Raw genomic sequence first — 13,472 nt, 5'->3', positions numbered from 1 at the left:
CTCCAGAAAGTTATGGCAAAAAATTATATTATATTATATTATATTATATTATAAACAATAATTAGGCGACTAAAGACTGTATATGCAAGTAAACTGTATTATTTTCATCTGAACTCTAACGCAGCCAGACTTTACCATTTCAGAGGAAATGGGAGTGCCTTTAACTTGTTGCAGCTCCAAAGTTTGTTCCCTTCATTTTAAATATATATAATAATAATACTTGTTAGTTAACATGTCTACAAAGAACGTAGAGGTTATGCCTGTTATTAACACCTGTGCAGTGGTAAAGGGGTAAGATGTAAAAAATTGTTCTGAATCAAGAACCAGTTTGAGATTTTTAAATCCTGCATACCTCCAAGCATATCAGTTCCTTTTTATAAATTTTTTCTGCACTACAATTATTTCAAACTTACATGTAATGTAAATAGTTTTGATGAACCTGAAAAACTGTCACTCAAATTTTTCCACATGGAAAACAAAGGAAAATAAATAAGAAGATTTTAAAAATACATAAAGCTAAAAAGTAATTAATAAGGAATAGGGGCATAAAAGAATTGCTAATGAAACGGGTATCAGTTTGTGAAATACCATAAGCTTCATTGTTTCATTTGATTTAGCTATAAAAATGTGACTTGCACTTGCAGAGGGAAAGCACTGGATTCATGGAGAGTCATGGAGAGTGGAGAGTTTTTCTTCATAAGAACATTATTGATATTCACATAAGCTGCTAAAGTTCAGTTTGCTTGATACATTGGCTATTAGAAAAACAGGCAAGAAACAAGGTAAATAGTAATAAGTAATAATTATATGTGTAGCATGTATCATACTGTGTATAGATTTTAATTTTAGAGTAACACAGCAAAGGCAGGAGGCGTGAGTAGGCATATAAACTTAGTTACAGTCTCTTAGTTAGTTTGCGACACTCGCTATTACAACGCTAGTTTTGAAAGTAGTTTTAACATTATAATTATATTATAGTTTGTTTCAGTAAGAATACTTTGAAATCTTTATCAAAGCATCCTTTATATTTGTGTAGCTATGATTATTAGAGTGGATTCTGGTGTTCTCCAGCTGTCCTGGTCTCAGGCTTGACCCTGCAACAGAGTCCACGAATAATAATACTTTTATAAGTGCTGTAGTTAAAGTAGAAACTGATAGCACGGTAGTGTTTACATTCACAAACATAACCTTTGCACAAAAAAAGAAAAGGAATTGCTTAAATGATCACTGCTTTTTTCCTTGATTAGATTATCAGCCACAGTACTCTAAACAATCACAGGCCACATGATGCACCGCCCCATGCACCTCCTTTATATCCTCCATGCCAAGCACCACTCCTCTGGGCACACCTCTTCCTGCCACTACTCCTTCTACCTCTGATGGGCTAAGCACCCGGTTCCATAACCTGAACCCAGCCATTTGCCCAGCAAAACCCTCTGCAGGATCAAACCCTCCACCAACAGAGTCCTGCTCCTGTCCCAGCACCACAGATCCACCTCCGGGAACCTCCCAGCCCTTCCTGAAGTCAGAGCCTGAGGAGGCGAGGAGGTGGTCATTGTAGTGCCAGAATCGACCGTGGATAGAGGACCAAAGGACACAGACATGATGCCAGTGAGTGTCCAGAAGCGGTGACACCTGGAGACGACGATACACGGGGTCTCTAATGACAAAGTCCAGAGAGGGTGAGGAAGAAGGTGAGGATGGAGAAGAAACAGAAAAGGGTGTAGACGAAGACGAGGACCTATGTCCGTAAAGAACTAACTGATTGTCACTGTCATCGGTGGCATAGGAGAGCAGCGTGCCAATATGTGGTGTCTCCACACGAAGCCACAGGCACAGAGAGAGTTCAAGAAGAGCTGGTAGACTCAGGGAGAAGGTGACATAGTTTTCTGCTGAGGCCGAGGGGAACAGCACCATGGAGTCCACGTTACAAACTGCAGACAGAGAAAGAAGACGCATTCGAATTCATCTAAACATGGTGCCAACACATACACATGAACAAACTGAACAGTGCATGGAAAAGCTAAAATGTTGTATGAATGCAACATCAAACTGAGCTAAACAGCAAAAACAGTTGCATGAGAGGCAGTACATGAAAGATAAAAGAGGGTTTACGCAAATCTATAAACAGTAAATGTGATGCTTTTCACTCGATGATAACATGATACAATTTTGAAATGTTTCTTTCTTTGACTTTTTCAGTATCTGAGTAGATACTTTACTTACTGGTTGCATCCCTCTTAGGAATTGGCTGTGCTGGGATCTTGTGCTTGAGAGGAATTTGCAGAAAGTTATGAATCATCGTGTGCCTTTTGTCCTCCTCTCCTTCATCCCATCCACTAACACTTGGCTTATAAGGCCGAAGAGCCTCCGGACTGGTCCTGTTCTGTATGTCTTCTGGTGTATAATGGTTTGGAACACGGGGCAGCATCCTAGAATGCTGTTCGGGGTCTTGTAAATGTGGGGTTTCCTCAGGATGTGAATGGGAATGGGATGGTTGCTGTACTTGGGGATCAGTCTGGCCCTGCAATTGAGACAGAGCCTGGTGGGTGGTGTTGATGCTGGGGAGAGTTAGCTGATGCTGATGCTGGGAAGGATAGGGCTGTGTCTGTGCCCAAGTTTGGATCTGGACCTGGGGCTGCGAAGGGTCTGGATGTGTTTTAGGATTTTCCTTTTGGACTTGTATTTGTAGATAAGACTCTGGCATCTGAGCTTTTGAATGTTTAGGCTGCCTTGCTGCATGGAGTTGGTCTGGCTTAGTTTCATGATCAGTGTCCGTCTGGATTTGGCTGCTTTCTTGCACTCTGGGTTGGATATGTCCTTCCAGAATCCTTCTACGCTTTCCTCCTCTATTTGTCTGACCTCTTCTGCATGGTTCATTGTATTCCTGAGGTGTGATGTTGGAGCTAACAGGCTCTCCCATCTTCTGCCTTCCATTCCCGTCCAGGACTTCACTGAGCCGGCCCTCGAGTTGGACCAAACGTGTTGCCTGGTTTTTCAGGGATTCCAGCAACCCTTTTAGTCCAATCAGCAACTCATCACGCTGGATTTGAAGAGCAGCCAGTCTCTCCTCTTGACTTCGGAGCTCTAGAGTGAGGTCGAAGAAGTCCTGATCAGGATCGGCTGTCATTTTTTCCGTCTGGTGGCAGTTCTCCCTTAACTTTCTTTCCATTGAAGTCAGGCGACCCATCAGCCGCTTATTCTTCTTCTCAAGCTTCCTGTTTGTCTCCCTGTGGTGACAGTGTGAGAAAATATTTGATTAGGTATTCTTGTGTTCTTGCTTCTCAAATCCAGCTTTTAGCATCAGACTAAGGATGAACTGCTACATTTTATCATGTATGGCATGTAAATAGCTGAATGACCTGAGAAATTACAGTTCAAAACTAATATTACTTCTCAGTGCAGCCCTTCCAGTCTCCGAGAACAGAACATTTACCCCTGGTTGCTCTGACCTGAGATCCTCTATCTCCTGTGTTGTGCTTTGCTTTAGGTGTTCCAGGTCCTGTGATACATGGTGGTAATGGTCGTTCAGGCCTTGAACACGCCGCTTTAGCGCCTGCAAGGAACTCCTGTTCTGGTTCAGGGCCAGCATGTTCAAACGGGCTCGAGTCAAAGCCTGGAACTGTTGGAACTATCAGGGAAAAAAACGTTTTCATGAGTCTTCCTGCAGATGTTTGCTCTCTGACCTCAAGGTCAGGAAAATACTGAAAATCTCCAGTAAATACTGAAAAACACGTGTCACATGGTCGTGACAACTGATCATCGGGTGCTGCAAGAGATTTTCCATGATTTCAGTGCTTTTACAGCATGACTAATAACATGTATGACAGCAGAAGAGAAACAGTATTGCGAAACAGATATTCAACTTTAATCTGATAGTGTCACATAAAAAGTAAACAAACTAATAAAAAGCAAATGTTTGTGTTTCTTTTTTAACCCTCTCGTGCATTTATTCAACAACATTCACCCCCAACTACTCGCAGCAGATTGCTGCTCGGTCCTGAGCCTGGTTCTGTTTATTTCTTAAAGGTGAGTTTTTCCTTCCCGCTGTTGCCAAGTTCTTGCACATAAGTGGTCATCTGAGTTATTTTAGGGTCTTTACCTTGCACTATACAGTAAAGCACCTTGAGGTGACTGTTGCTGTGATGCTGAGTCATTCCTGTACAAAAATGTCAAATTCCGCGATGATGCTTTTTGATGCTGCAATGAAAGAAATGCCAAAACTAACATGGAAGAACATTTCACAAGTGAGGTGTTATTTTGATTTTGATTTATTTTTGGTCATATGGCTATAGTCCTATATTTCAAACCAAACCTTTTTGGATCAGCTGAAAATTATGATGATTTTCAGATTGTGTGGAGACCTCCCTATGGGCCCAGCTCCTTTACCTTCAGAACAGCCCTGATTCTTTGAAAACAAGAACATTTGTGGCCATATTGAAATGGTAGTACCACAGCTTTTGTGACTAGTGAACAGGGATGGATTTGAGTTAGCATAGGATATAACTAGCACATAAAAAGTCATTTAAAATAAGCCGCATGCATGCAAAGGCAAGTAAAAATGTGAGTTTATGATACTACAATAAGTACTACTGTATATTATTTGCAATATAGGTAATAAGGGACTGACCTGCTCATTAAGTCGTTGGAGTTTCTGGGAAACTGGATCAAATCCCTGCACCTTTACAGTCTGAAGCTGCAGCAGAAGCGTGTAAACCAGGACCTGCATCCAGATGCCCACCACGAAGCTGCGCATGGTGCTGGGCAGTGGAGCAAGGATAGATGCAAGCTGTCGGTCTTTGTCTGGGAATGTGTAGTTGAAGGAGAAGAGAACGACATAGCTGAAAAGGGTTGGTCTTGAAACACACTATGTGAAAACAACACTTTCCACAAAATCACTGGGGAGCTGGGAGGAAATGCAGATGGCTTCAGCGGGTGCTCTGCTTCTGTCTTTCTCCCTCTTTCACTGTCAAATACAAATTAATAAACACAAAAGAGAAATGAAGTGCCCGCAATAATCGGATACACAATATTTATTAAGTGTGTTATTATAAAAGCACATTTATTTTTATTTAAAGTGCTGTAAATGGCCATTCAGCTTTGGATATGAAGTTTAGATTTATTAAAAGCTTTCATGAACTTCCTCAAAACACAGCAATCTCAAAATATATTCTCATAAAAACATATTTTGGTTAACTGAAGTAAGTTCGCAGGCTTTTATGTGTGAACTTGTCTGTGTATCTGGCTGTAAAACTCATGATGTGTGGGCTGAGGGAGAAGCAGCTTGTACTTTCTTCTTCCCCTTGATTCTGCCTGGGGGGATCTGGCTCTCTTCATCTTCTGCTTTTTGTGCAAATGACCCAATCCAGGAATCCTTTTGCAGAGCCCTCCCTTCTGCTTTAATTCTTATGACTCAGTTGCAACACTGCAGCTTTAATCCGCAGTGCTAAACATGGAGAATCTCATTGCATTGATGCCAATATGCTACTTTAAATACACGCTCATGTTAAAGTGAAGTGTTCCATCAAAAGTTACACTGTTTTCCACATGTGAAAGTCTAGTGCAAACAGAGGTTTTACTTTCGCTTTCATTCTGACCTCCCACAAGTCCCACATGCAGCGTCAGTGCCTTTGTCATTTCATTGTCTCACCCTGGAAAGCCCTACACGGGCTCATTGGCCACCAGAAGATCGAGATAATGCTTTGATCAGACTAGATGCTGTGCCGTACTCTTTTTTAAACAGACTTGGCTGTACTTTTATTCAGCCCTTTTCGTCTCCTTTTAGGTTTGTTTTGTTGTTTTTTTAAGTCCTTTGTTGAAAGCTGGGCAGTGTATTTAGGCACACTGTGATAACGTTTTATCACACGGTGCTTTTGCGGATTTTTGTATCTGTTTTTTTTTTCTTTTAAACAACAACTTCAGTTTCTTTCGTGTGGAGGATCATCAACGGTCAGAATCTTGAGTCCAGTTATAAAAACCTCCCATAAAGCAAAGATGGATGAAGTGACTCCACTGCTGCCAAGACAATCAACATCCCAGGTCTGAGCTCACTGATTGTCATTTGAAATCCTATAAGCTTAAAAGATTTAATGCAGAAATAAGATCATGTCTACATCACTTTGTTTATGGTCTAACTCATTTCTCATTTCAGACAGACAGTATTTTTAAGCTGTGTTTATAGTGTGGGTGTCGAGCTGTTTTAAACTCTGAGTTTATGCAAATTATGTGAATAAACTAACCGTTCAGTGCAGCAGCTGAATGGAGATGTCTATCTGCAGCCTGACGGTTAACAGTCCAAATCTTTCTTTGTTTGACGGTAAAGTTGACATGTGTGAAAAATAAAAAGCATGATTTATTTTACAGTGTGATTCAAAACTCTGATGATAAATGAAAACTTGGCCTGAGTGAAAGAAATCCCACCTGTTACTATACTGATTTAACTTTCAATGAGCAACACAAACATCCCATCCTCTGACTTTGATTTGCTCATTGCCGAAATGTTGATTTCTCCATTCCAAGCAAACCGCTCATAGCTTTGTTTGTCTGACTGCAGTGTTGCATTTTAGGATGACCTCAACAGGAAAATGAAACAGAAGTCAAGAAGCTTGTGAACTCCAGACAACTTGCTTTATGTCACTTTCTTAACTGATTACTCGAGAATATTTCAAGGTGAATCCAGAGTTTCTTGTTTTGAATTTTTTTCCTCCACTTCTGGAAAACACCACAGAACTTTCGTTAACTAAGTTCAACTGGTTTGATTACTTTTTGCTATTTTTGCACATTTAAATACAGAAAATACACAAATCTGTGCGTGACTTCTCTTCTGTAAGTTAACTCATCACTTCCCACCTCCCTTTTCTGTCATGGTCTGTGAAGAGAGAATTGTTGAAGGCAAAAGAACTCAGACTCAAGATATCTTATACATGTGCACACATGGACGACTCCCCCTCATCGCCCGATCCATCCTGCAGCAACGTGTGCAGGACAGATATGAGCCAGAGGAAAAAGACCGCCCAGGGCATCCAAAACATTCTTTATTTATACTTAAGCAAGTTTTCAAGGAAGTAGGATTGGCAAAAACATTTCCATAAAAGGAGAAAGAGACCGTTAGCTTGCCTGTTGACAAAGGAGGTAGTATGTATAGAAATGCAGAGATTTTCCATAAAAGGACAGAAAGAGAGGGGGAGCGCCAGTCTGTCTGTTTAAAACCGGATGTCACCACATATTTATATTAATATTATATTATTTTTATTATTATATATAATCCCCCCCCTTTATATCTACTCTCTGGACAACATGCTGATTTTTAATTTATTTGGGATGACAAACCTCTCAGACACTTCCACACCTATCATTGATTCACTGAACATCCAGATCAGTTTCAACTATATATGTGCAGTTGATCTTGTGTTTGAACGTGTCCACACCTCTTTGTCTTAGATTAAAAACTCTGGACTGTACCTGGCCGCATTTGCAGCGGTCCTGGGGAACTTCAACTCTGGTTACTCCCTTGTCTACCCATCTCCCGTGCTGCCATATTTCCAGAGTCCCGACGCCGACCCTCGGCTCAGGATGAACACCGAGCAGGCCGCCTGGTTCGGATCTATCTACTCCCTAGGTGCTGCAGCCGGGGGGCTAGGGGCCATACTGCTCAATGACATGATTGGACGAAAGCTGAGTATTATGATGTCGGCGTTGCCCACAACTCTCGGGTTGGTCTCAGTCACAGCATACACAACATGAAGCCCTCTTTAACACTTTTAACAGACAGATTTGCATAGAACAGAATAGAAAAAATAGAAATGCTCTGTTATCATAGTACACATACAACAAAATTGTGAGTGCTCCACACAAACTGTGCAGGAATAAAATATAAATAGTATGACAGCAGAACAAGAGGAAGATTATAGCATATATTATAACATTGGTAATATTGTGTACGTAGATCATTTATTTCTAAATTCTGTACTTTGATGCTATGACATCCAAACTTTAATAAACATTTAAAAACCTAAAATACCACTGAAAGCACATAATGCACTAAACTGGGATGAACTGGGAGCCAATGGAGCTGTTTAAGAACAGGTGTTATATGTTCAGTGGATCTAGTTCTGAAAATAATACGAGCAGCTGTATTTTGAACTAACTGCAATTTATGGAGGGATTTATGAGGTAGACCATAGAGAAGAGAATTACAGTAACCCAGACGAGATGTGACAAGAGCATTGACAAGTACGGTGGTACTGTGTGGTGTGAGTGAGGGACGAAGATGGTTAATATTACGGAGATGAAAGATTGGAACACCTCTATGAAAGCAGAAGAAGAAGAACACAATGCCACAACCATCCCAGGAGTGAATGTCTCAGCAGATTAACTCCACTGCTCACAGAAACTGCAAAAAACCCAAGAGCTAAACCTCAGACAGGCCTCAGTCAGCATGTTAAATGAGCAGGGCTGAAAAATGATGGCTTATTTGGAAGGATTGCCAGGAGTAATCTTCTTGTCTTGGCAGCACTGCTTAGGTCTGCAAAGTTGCACCTGGTGATGTGTTTCATGAATATTACACTGTAGACTATTTATTTATTTATTTATTTATTTATTTATTTATTTATTTATTTGTGTCCTGTTTGGATCTTTAGCCATCAGAATTGTTGTCTTAAGGCCAAGAAAGATGCCAAGCGGATTTATTTTACCAAGTGGATCATCATGGCCTTGCCATATTGGTCCATTTGATTGACTTTTATTATAAGTATTTTTTTTTTTCAGTTGCTACAAACGGGACAGACATGACTGGGGGATAGGACAGGGAGAAAGAATGAAAGAAAGAGAGGGAGAGAAAGAAAACCAAAGGGGAGAAGAGACGGTGAGAAAGGGGGGAAGAAAGAAAACAAAACAAAACAAAACAAAACAAAACAAAACAAAACAAAACACCTGGGTCACCTGTATGGAGAAAAAAAACAGAAGAGAAAGCAAACAACAAAGAGCAACATAATAAAAAAAACAGCACCATCACAATAAACTAGCTAGCAGTAGATAACAGTAGATACTAAATAATAAATGATATTGTGCAGCACGCAAGATAGACAGCGCACAATGTGCTTTGAGGCAGCAGCCCAGAAAGGTGTAGTCCGAGTCTGTGAACACCCGTGTGTACACCTGTGTGCACACCTGTGTGGATCAGCATGCTTGTATTCCAAAGGTTTCTCCATGTAACGGTCTGCTAGGGAGTGTGGGGAGCCACAGCCCCGTCCACCAGAGTATGAAGCAGGTATAGAGGAGATTCAGGCCCCAGATATCCAGAGGCCCCAGAGTACAAGGACCCGAGGAGGACCACCAAAGGGGGGGGGGGGGAACCGCGCCACCCTCCTGGGAAGAGCTGAGTAGAGCCCCAAAGGAGAGGTCACCCCGCAGCTACGGAGCAGAGGCCAGAGGGGGTTGCAGTGGCATGCCTGCGGGCTCTGCCGGCAGCCAGCTGTGCCAGAGAGGACCGAGCTTCAGGCCCAGAGGCCAGAGGCCTGAGGGCATCCCACCCCCGGAAGGAGCCCAGCCGGGCCACAGGCGCCCGGCCCCGCCAATCGGCCACCAGGAGTGAGCCGGTACATACATGAGCGCCCAGCCCCAGACGACAAGGACCACCAACACACCAACGTCTGAGGGCATCAGCCACCGGCAGGGAGTGTGGTGAGGGGAGATAGGCCTCCGTACTTTAGAGGGCCTGAGATGTACCCAGAGAGGTTGAGTCTAAGACCCAACCTGACATATAGACACAGACGAACAGGCACACGCGGACACAGACGTGCATTCCCACCCCATATGCACAACCAAATACTCGGCACTCACCCAACGTGTAGACAGACACAAATAGACACTGCACAGACAGTCGCACTCCCCAAACATACTCTATATCCCTAGATTATTTATTTTGAATGAATAAACTGTGTATGTGTGTCTCAGGTACATGCTGATGGGAGGAGCTATAAACTTGTCCATGCTCCAGGTCGGCCGTTTCCTAACTGGCGTTGCCGCAGGGATGACTGCAGCATCCATTCCTGTAGGTAACCATGGTTATTATAATTTTTTGTATTCTCTGAGTCCCTAATACGTATATGGATACCTGACTACAGCATCCTATAAAAATGTTGACAAAAGTGTTCAGTGTTCCCAGAAAAGTATTAAGAGATTGCAGTTAATTCATCCAGTTTTAAAAACACTGCATTAAAACTAGATAGACAGTCACTAAAATGAATAAATCATGTGTGAGAAAGCATGAACATAGTTTGTCTAACATGTCCCTCATTAATGGGATAAGCTACACCATTGGTTACTTTTATGACAAGTGCAGAACTGAAAAGACAAGTGAGCTTAAAGTAAATTTGCATCATCAGAGCAAACAGGTTTGTCAGGAAGGAAAAATCTAGTGTCCTGTAAAGCTGGAAATATTGTTAAGTTAAAAAAAATGGAGTACTGAATCTCACCTAGACCCACAGAGCATGGATGCATGAGCTAAAACAACTTTGAGAATTTCCACATGCTAAAGAAACTAGATGTAACTATTATAATGGTAAGCGCCTCTTCTCTTCTCTTACATATTTAATTAAACACTTAAACTTTATGCACTTGATATAAACTGAATGTATATCAGTCAAGTAAATTTCACTGAATATTTTACATTTTACGTAACACAAATTACATGTGAACTTTACATGAATTCCAGAATTCCTTTTATGCTGAATAACTTATTTAGCAGGTGTGCTTGTACCGTCTTTGTGAGTCATCTCAGTGTAGTTGAGTTGCTTTTTGGAGACACTACTGGCATCTTTTGACTTACTCTCTGAATTTGTACTAGTTGACTTTATGCAACTGTGATATTATGTGTGTTTGCAGGTTTACATCTCAGAGATCTCCCACCAAAAAGTGAGAGGAGCTCTTGGCTCCTGCCCTCAGATCACAGCTGTAATTGGGGCCCTGGCGCTCTACGCTCTTGGTAGGAACAAACCAGTGCTGGTGCATACCTAGTTATGCCAGCTTTATACATAGTTAGCTGTCTTTGCTAAAATTGGTTGTGCATCTTACTTTTCTTGCTTTTAATGGTATTCTCATATAAAACCGTGTTGTGATGTTTTAAGTGGTGTATCTTAAAAAAGAAACTGCCTCTCTTTTTTTTTGTATACAATGGACAGGTCTGGTGGTGCCATGGAGGTGGCTGGCTGTGGCAGGCGAGGTGCCAGCTGTGTTGATGGTTGTGCTGCTGGCGTTCATGCCCTCCTCCCCCAGAAGGCTCCTCTCAATGGGCCGGCAGCAGCATGCTGAGAGGGTGCTCCGCTGGCTCAGGGGAAATCAGTATGACGTCCAGACTGAGCTCCTTGCCATACAGGTAAATAGGCAAGCAGTTGATTTACTGGGTTTCATTGGAGATGAATATGAGACACCTCAGTATACATCCTACAGGGTTCATAGACATTAACACATTTGTTGTAACTCCATTAATGCAGCACAGCATCGACACACAGCCCAAAATCACATGGTCTCAGCTGGGAACACCAACCTACTACAAGCCAATCCTGATCTCAGTGGGGATGCGTTTCCTGCAGCAGATGACAGGCATCACACCAATCCTGGTTTACCTGGAGCCCATCTTTAAAAAGAGCAATGTCCCCCTGCCACCCAGGTTGGTGGTTTATTTCCCATGTGGATTTTATTGTTTTTAGCCTTTTGTGCTTTAATGATAATAACACAAATGATACATCTAATTAATCATTTAAATTGACTTTGAAACTCAAGAATAATCACGAAACACATCGAGTTCGTCTTTAAACTCCATATCTGTGTTTCTGTATCTGCCAGGTATGATGCTGCCATCGTGGGTTTGGTGCGCCTCGGCTCTATTGCCGTGGCAGCTCTTCTGATGGACAAAGCAGGACGCAAGGCTCTGCTGTACACATCGAGCATGCTGATGTTTTTGTCCTCTCTGACTCTCACCATGGTTTCTCACACCACACCTTGCCCTCCTGGCCCTGCTCCTCCAAACCACACCGCTCCGGACTACACCTCCCACAATGACTTTGGAAGCACTTTTATGAGCAATGCCCAAACTGCAGGGAGCGTCTTGCCGATCATTTGTACCGTGGTGTTTATATTTGGTGAGTTCTGAAAGCAACAGATATTTAATTATTTGTTTCTGGCAGTCAGTGACGTGGTAGTGAGAGGTGCCAAGGGGGAAGCTGCATCCATAAAGTATTTGAGTGCGTCACACAGACGTAGACTGCTTATCAGTGTTAAAAACTCGACCATGCAGAAAGTCATATTATCTGTAAGATTATACAGTGAAAGTACCTGAAAATCTGTTCTGCCAATATGGTTGAATTTGCTATGGCGGCGCCAATGACTGTATATCAAAGATGGACTTGAGCAGTTTGGGGTTTTTAGGTCGTTGTTTTTCTAGTGTCAGCCTCAAGTGGTCATTTGAGGAACTGCAGGTTTTGACACTTAAGCATCAGCTTTATTTTTCAGCAGCAGAGATTACTGTTTGGTAACAAACGCCATAAACAATTAAGTTAGCATTTAAACAAATACATGTATACTTTTATGGGTTGTAGAGGAGAAACTTAGTAACCTGTCAGGCATGTGCTTTGTGTAAATTACATCAGAGGTGTTAAATCATCAGCTCTGTTATATTTCGCTGTTGGAGCCTCATTAACAGACTATGACGTGTCAACATTATATCCTCATAAAAATATGATGGACAAATATGTTGTCACACCTGCTCAGCTGAGAAAACCCCCAATGATTTACATGTTGTAGCATTAGCATGCTGCAACATTAGCGTGCTTCTTCCCTTCAGGGGTTTTGTTTTCAGACGTCGTTAATCACACCTTAAAGAAATGTCCCAGTCTGAACATCCTAAAATATGCTGTCTCTGTGCTGTGACTGTGCCTGACAAAGGGCGTCTGCTGCTTTCATTGTCTCATGATGTCATCTTCTTTAATGTGGGCTGTTAGCTTTATTATCACATTGTTGGTTGTCTCCTAGGATACGCCATGGGATGGGGCCCAATCACATGGCTGCTAATGTCAGAGGTGCTTCCACTGGCTGCCAGGGGTAAAGCTTCTGGTGTGTGTGTCACCATCAGCTGGCTGACGGCCTTCGGGCTCACGCACGGCTTCACACACTTAGTGGACACGTATGGCCTGTATGCGCCCTACCTGCTTTTCACGGTGGTGTGCGTCGTCTCTCTGCTCTTCAATGCTGTGTGCATCCCAGAGACTCGCAAGCGCTCGCTGGAGGAAATAGAGAACTACTTCAGGACGGGACGCACGTTCACCATCAACCAGTCCAGTTGAGGCCTGCATCAGTCTCATTCACATGATGTACTTATATATGGGGTGCCGTTTGTAAAGTGAAACATGCTGAAATTAACGGCAACATTTTTCCACATTTAGCTCAAAACAAGTCATTTTTTACAACATTTAGTA

The 13,472-nt window shown here is 42.2% G+C and overlaps 2 protein-coding genes across 2 annotated transcripts; one reads left to right on the top strand and one right to left on the bottom strand.

Moving 5' to 3' along the window:
* Positions 1–825: 825 nt before the first annotated feature.
* Positions 826–4,809, bottom strand: ptx4 (pentraxin 4, long). The gene is made up of 4 exons (XM_026165653.1): positions 4,631–4,809; positions 3,453–3,631; positions 2,227–3,230; positions 826–1,934 (listed from the first exon to the last, which is right to left on the bottom strand). The coding sequence occupies exons 1-4, from the start codon at positions 4,754–4,756 to the stop codon at positions 1,252–1,254; spliced, it is 1,992 nt and encodes a 663-aa protein (XP_026021438.1). The 5' UTR covers positions 4,757–4,809; the 3' UTR covers positions 826–1,251.
* An 842-nt stretch (positions 4,810–5,651) lies between these two features.
* On the top strand, positions 5,652–13,411 carry slc2a6 (solute carrier family 2 member 6). Its single transcript, XM_026165622.1, has 8 exons — positions 5,652–6,039; positions 7,441–7,712; positions 9,955–10,051; positions 10,885–10,984; positions 11,181–11,374; positions 11,493–11,668; positions 11,845–12,140; positions 13,030–13,411. The coding sequence occupies exons 1-8, from the start codon at positions 5,995–5,997 to the stop codon at positions 13,338–13,340; spliced, it is 1,491 nt and encodes a 496-aa protein (XP_026021407.1). The 5' UTR covers positions 5,652–5,994; the 3' UTR covers positions 13,341–13,411.
* The last annotated feature ends 61 nt before the right edge of the window (positions 13,412–13,472 follow it).

This window comes from Astatotilapia calliptera, chromosome 4 (assembly GCF_900246225.1).
Source record: "Astatotilapia calliptera chromosome 4, fAstCal1.2, whole genome shotgun sequence".
NCBI lineage: Eukaryota > Metazoa > Chordata > Actinopteri > Cichliformes > Cichlidae > Astatotilapia > Astatotilapia calliptera.
Note: the sequence above shows the minus strand (reverse complement) of the source record. Positions and strands in the feature narration are given on the sequence as shown.

Excerpts from the sequence above, each read along its gene's own strand:
- ptx4 (XM_026165653.1), bottom strand. The coding sequence starts at position 4,756 with ATGCGCAGCTTCGTGGTGGGCATCTGGATGCAGGTCCTGGTTTACACG. Across the intron at positions 3,231-3,452 it reads CAGGAGATAGAGGATCTCAG|GGAGACAAACAGGAAGCTTG; the intron begins GTCAGAGCAACC and ends CTGTCACCACAG. Across the intron at positions 1,935-2,226 it reads TCCTAAGAGGGATGCAACCA|TTTGTAACGTGGACTCCATG; the intron begins GTAAGTAAAGTA and ends CTCTGTCTGCAG.
- slc2a6 (XM_026165622.1), top strand. The coding sequence starts at position 5,995 with ATGGATGAAGTGACTCCACTGCTGCCAAGACAATCAACATCCCAG. Across the intron at positions 7,713-9,954 it reads GCGTTGCCCACAACTCTCGG|GTACATGCTGATGGGAGGAG; the intron begins GTTGGTCTCAGT and ends TGTGTGTCTCAG. Across the intron at positions 10,052-10,884 it reads TGACTGCAGCATCCATTCCT|GTTTACATCTCAGAGATCTC; the intron begins GTAGGTAACCAT and ends GTGTGTTTGCAG.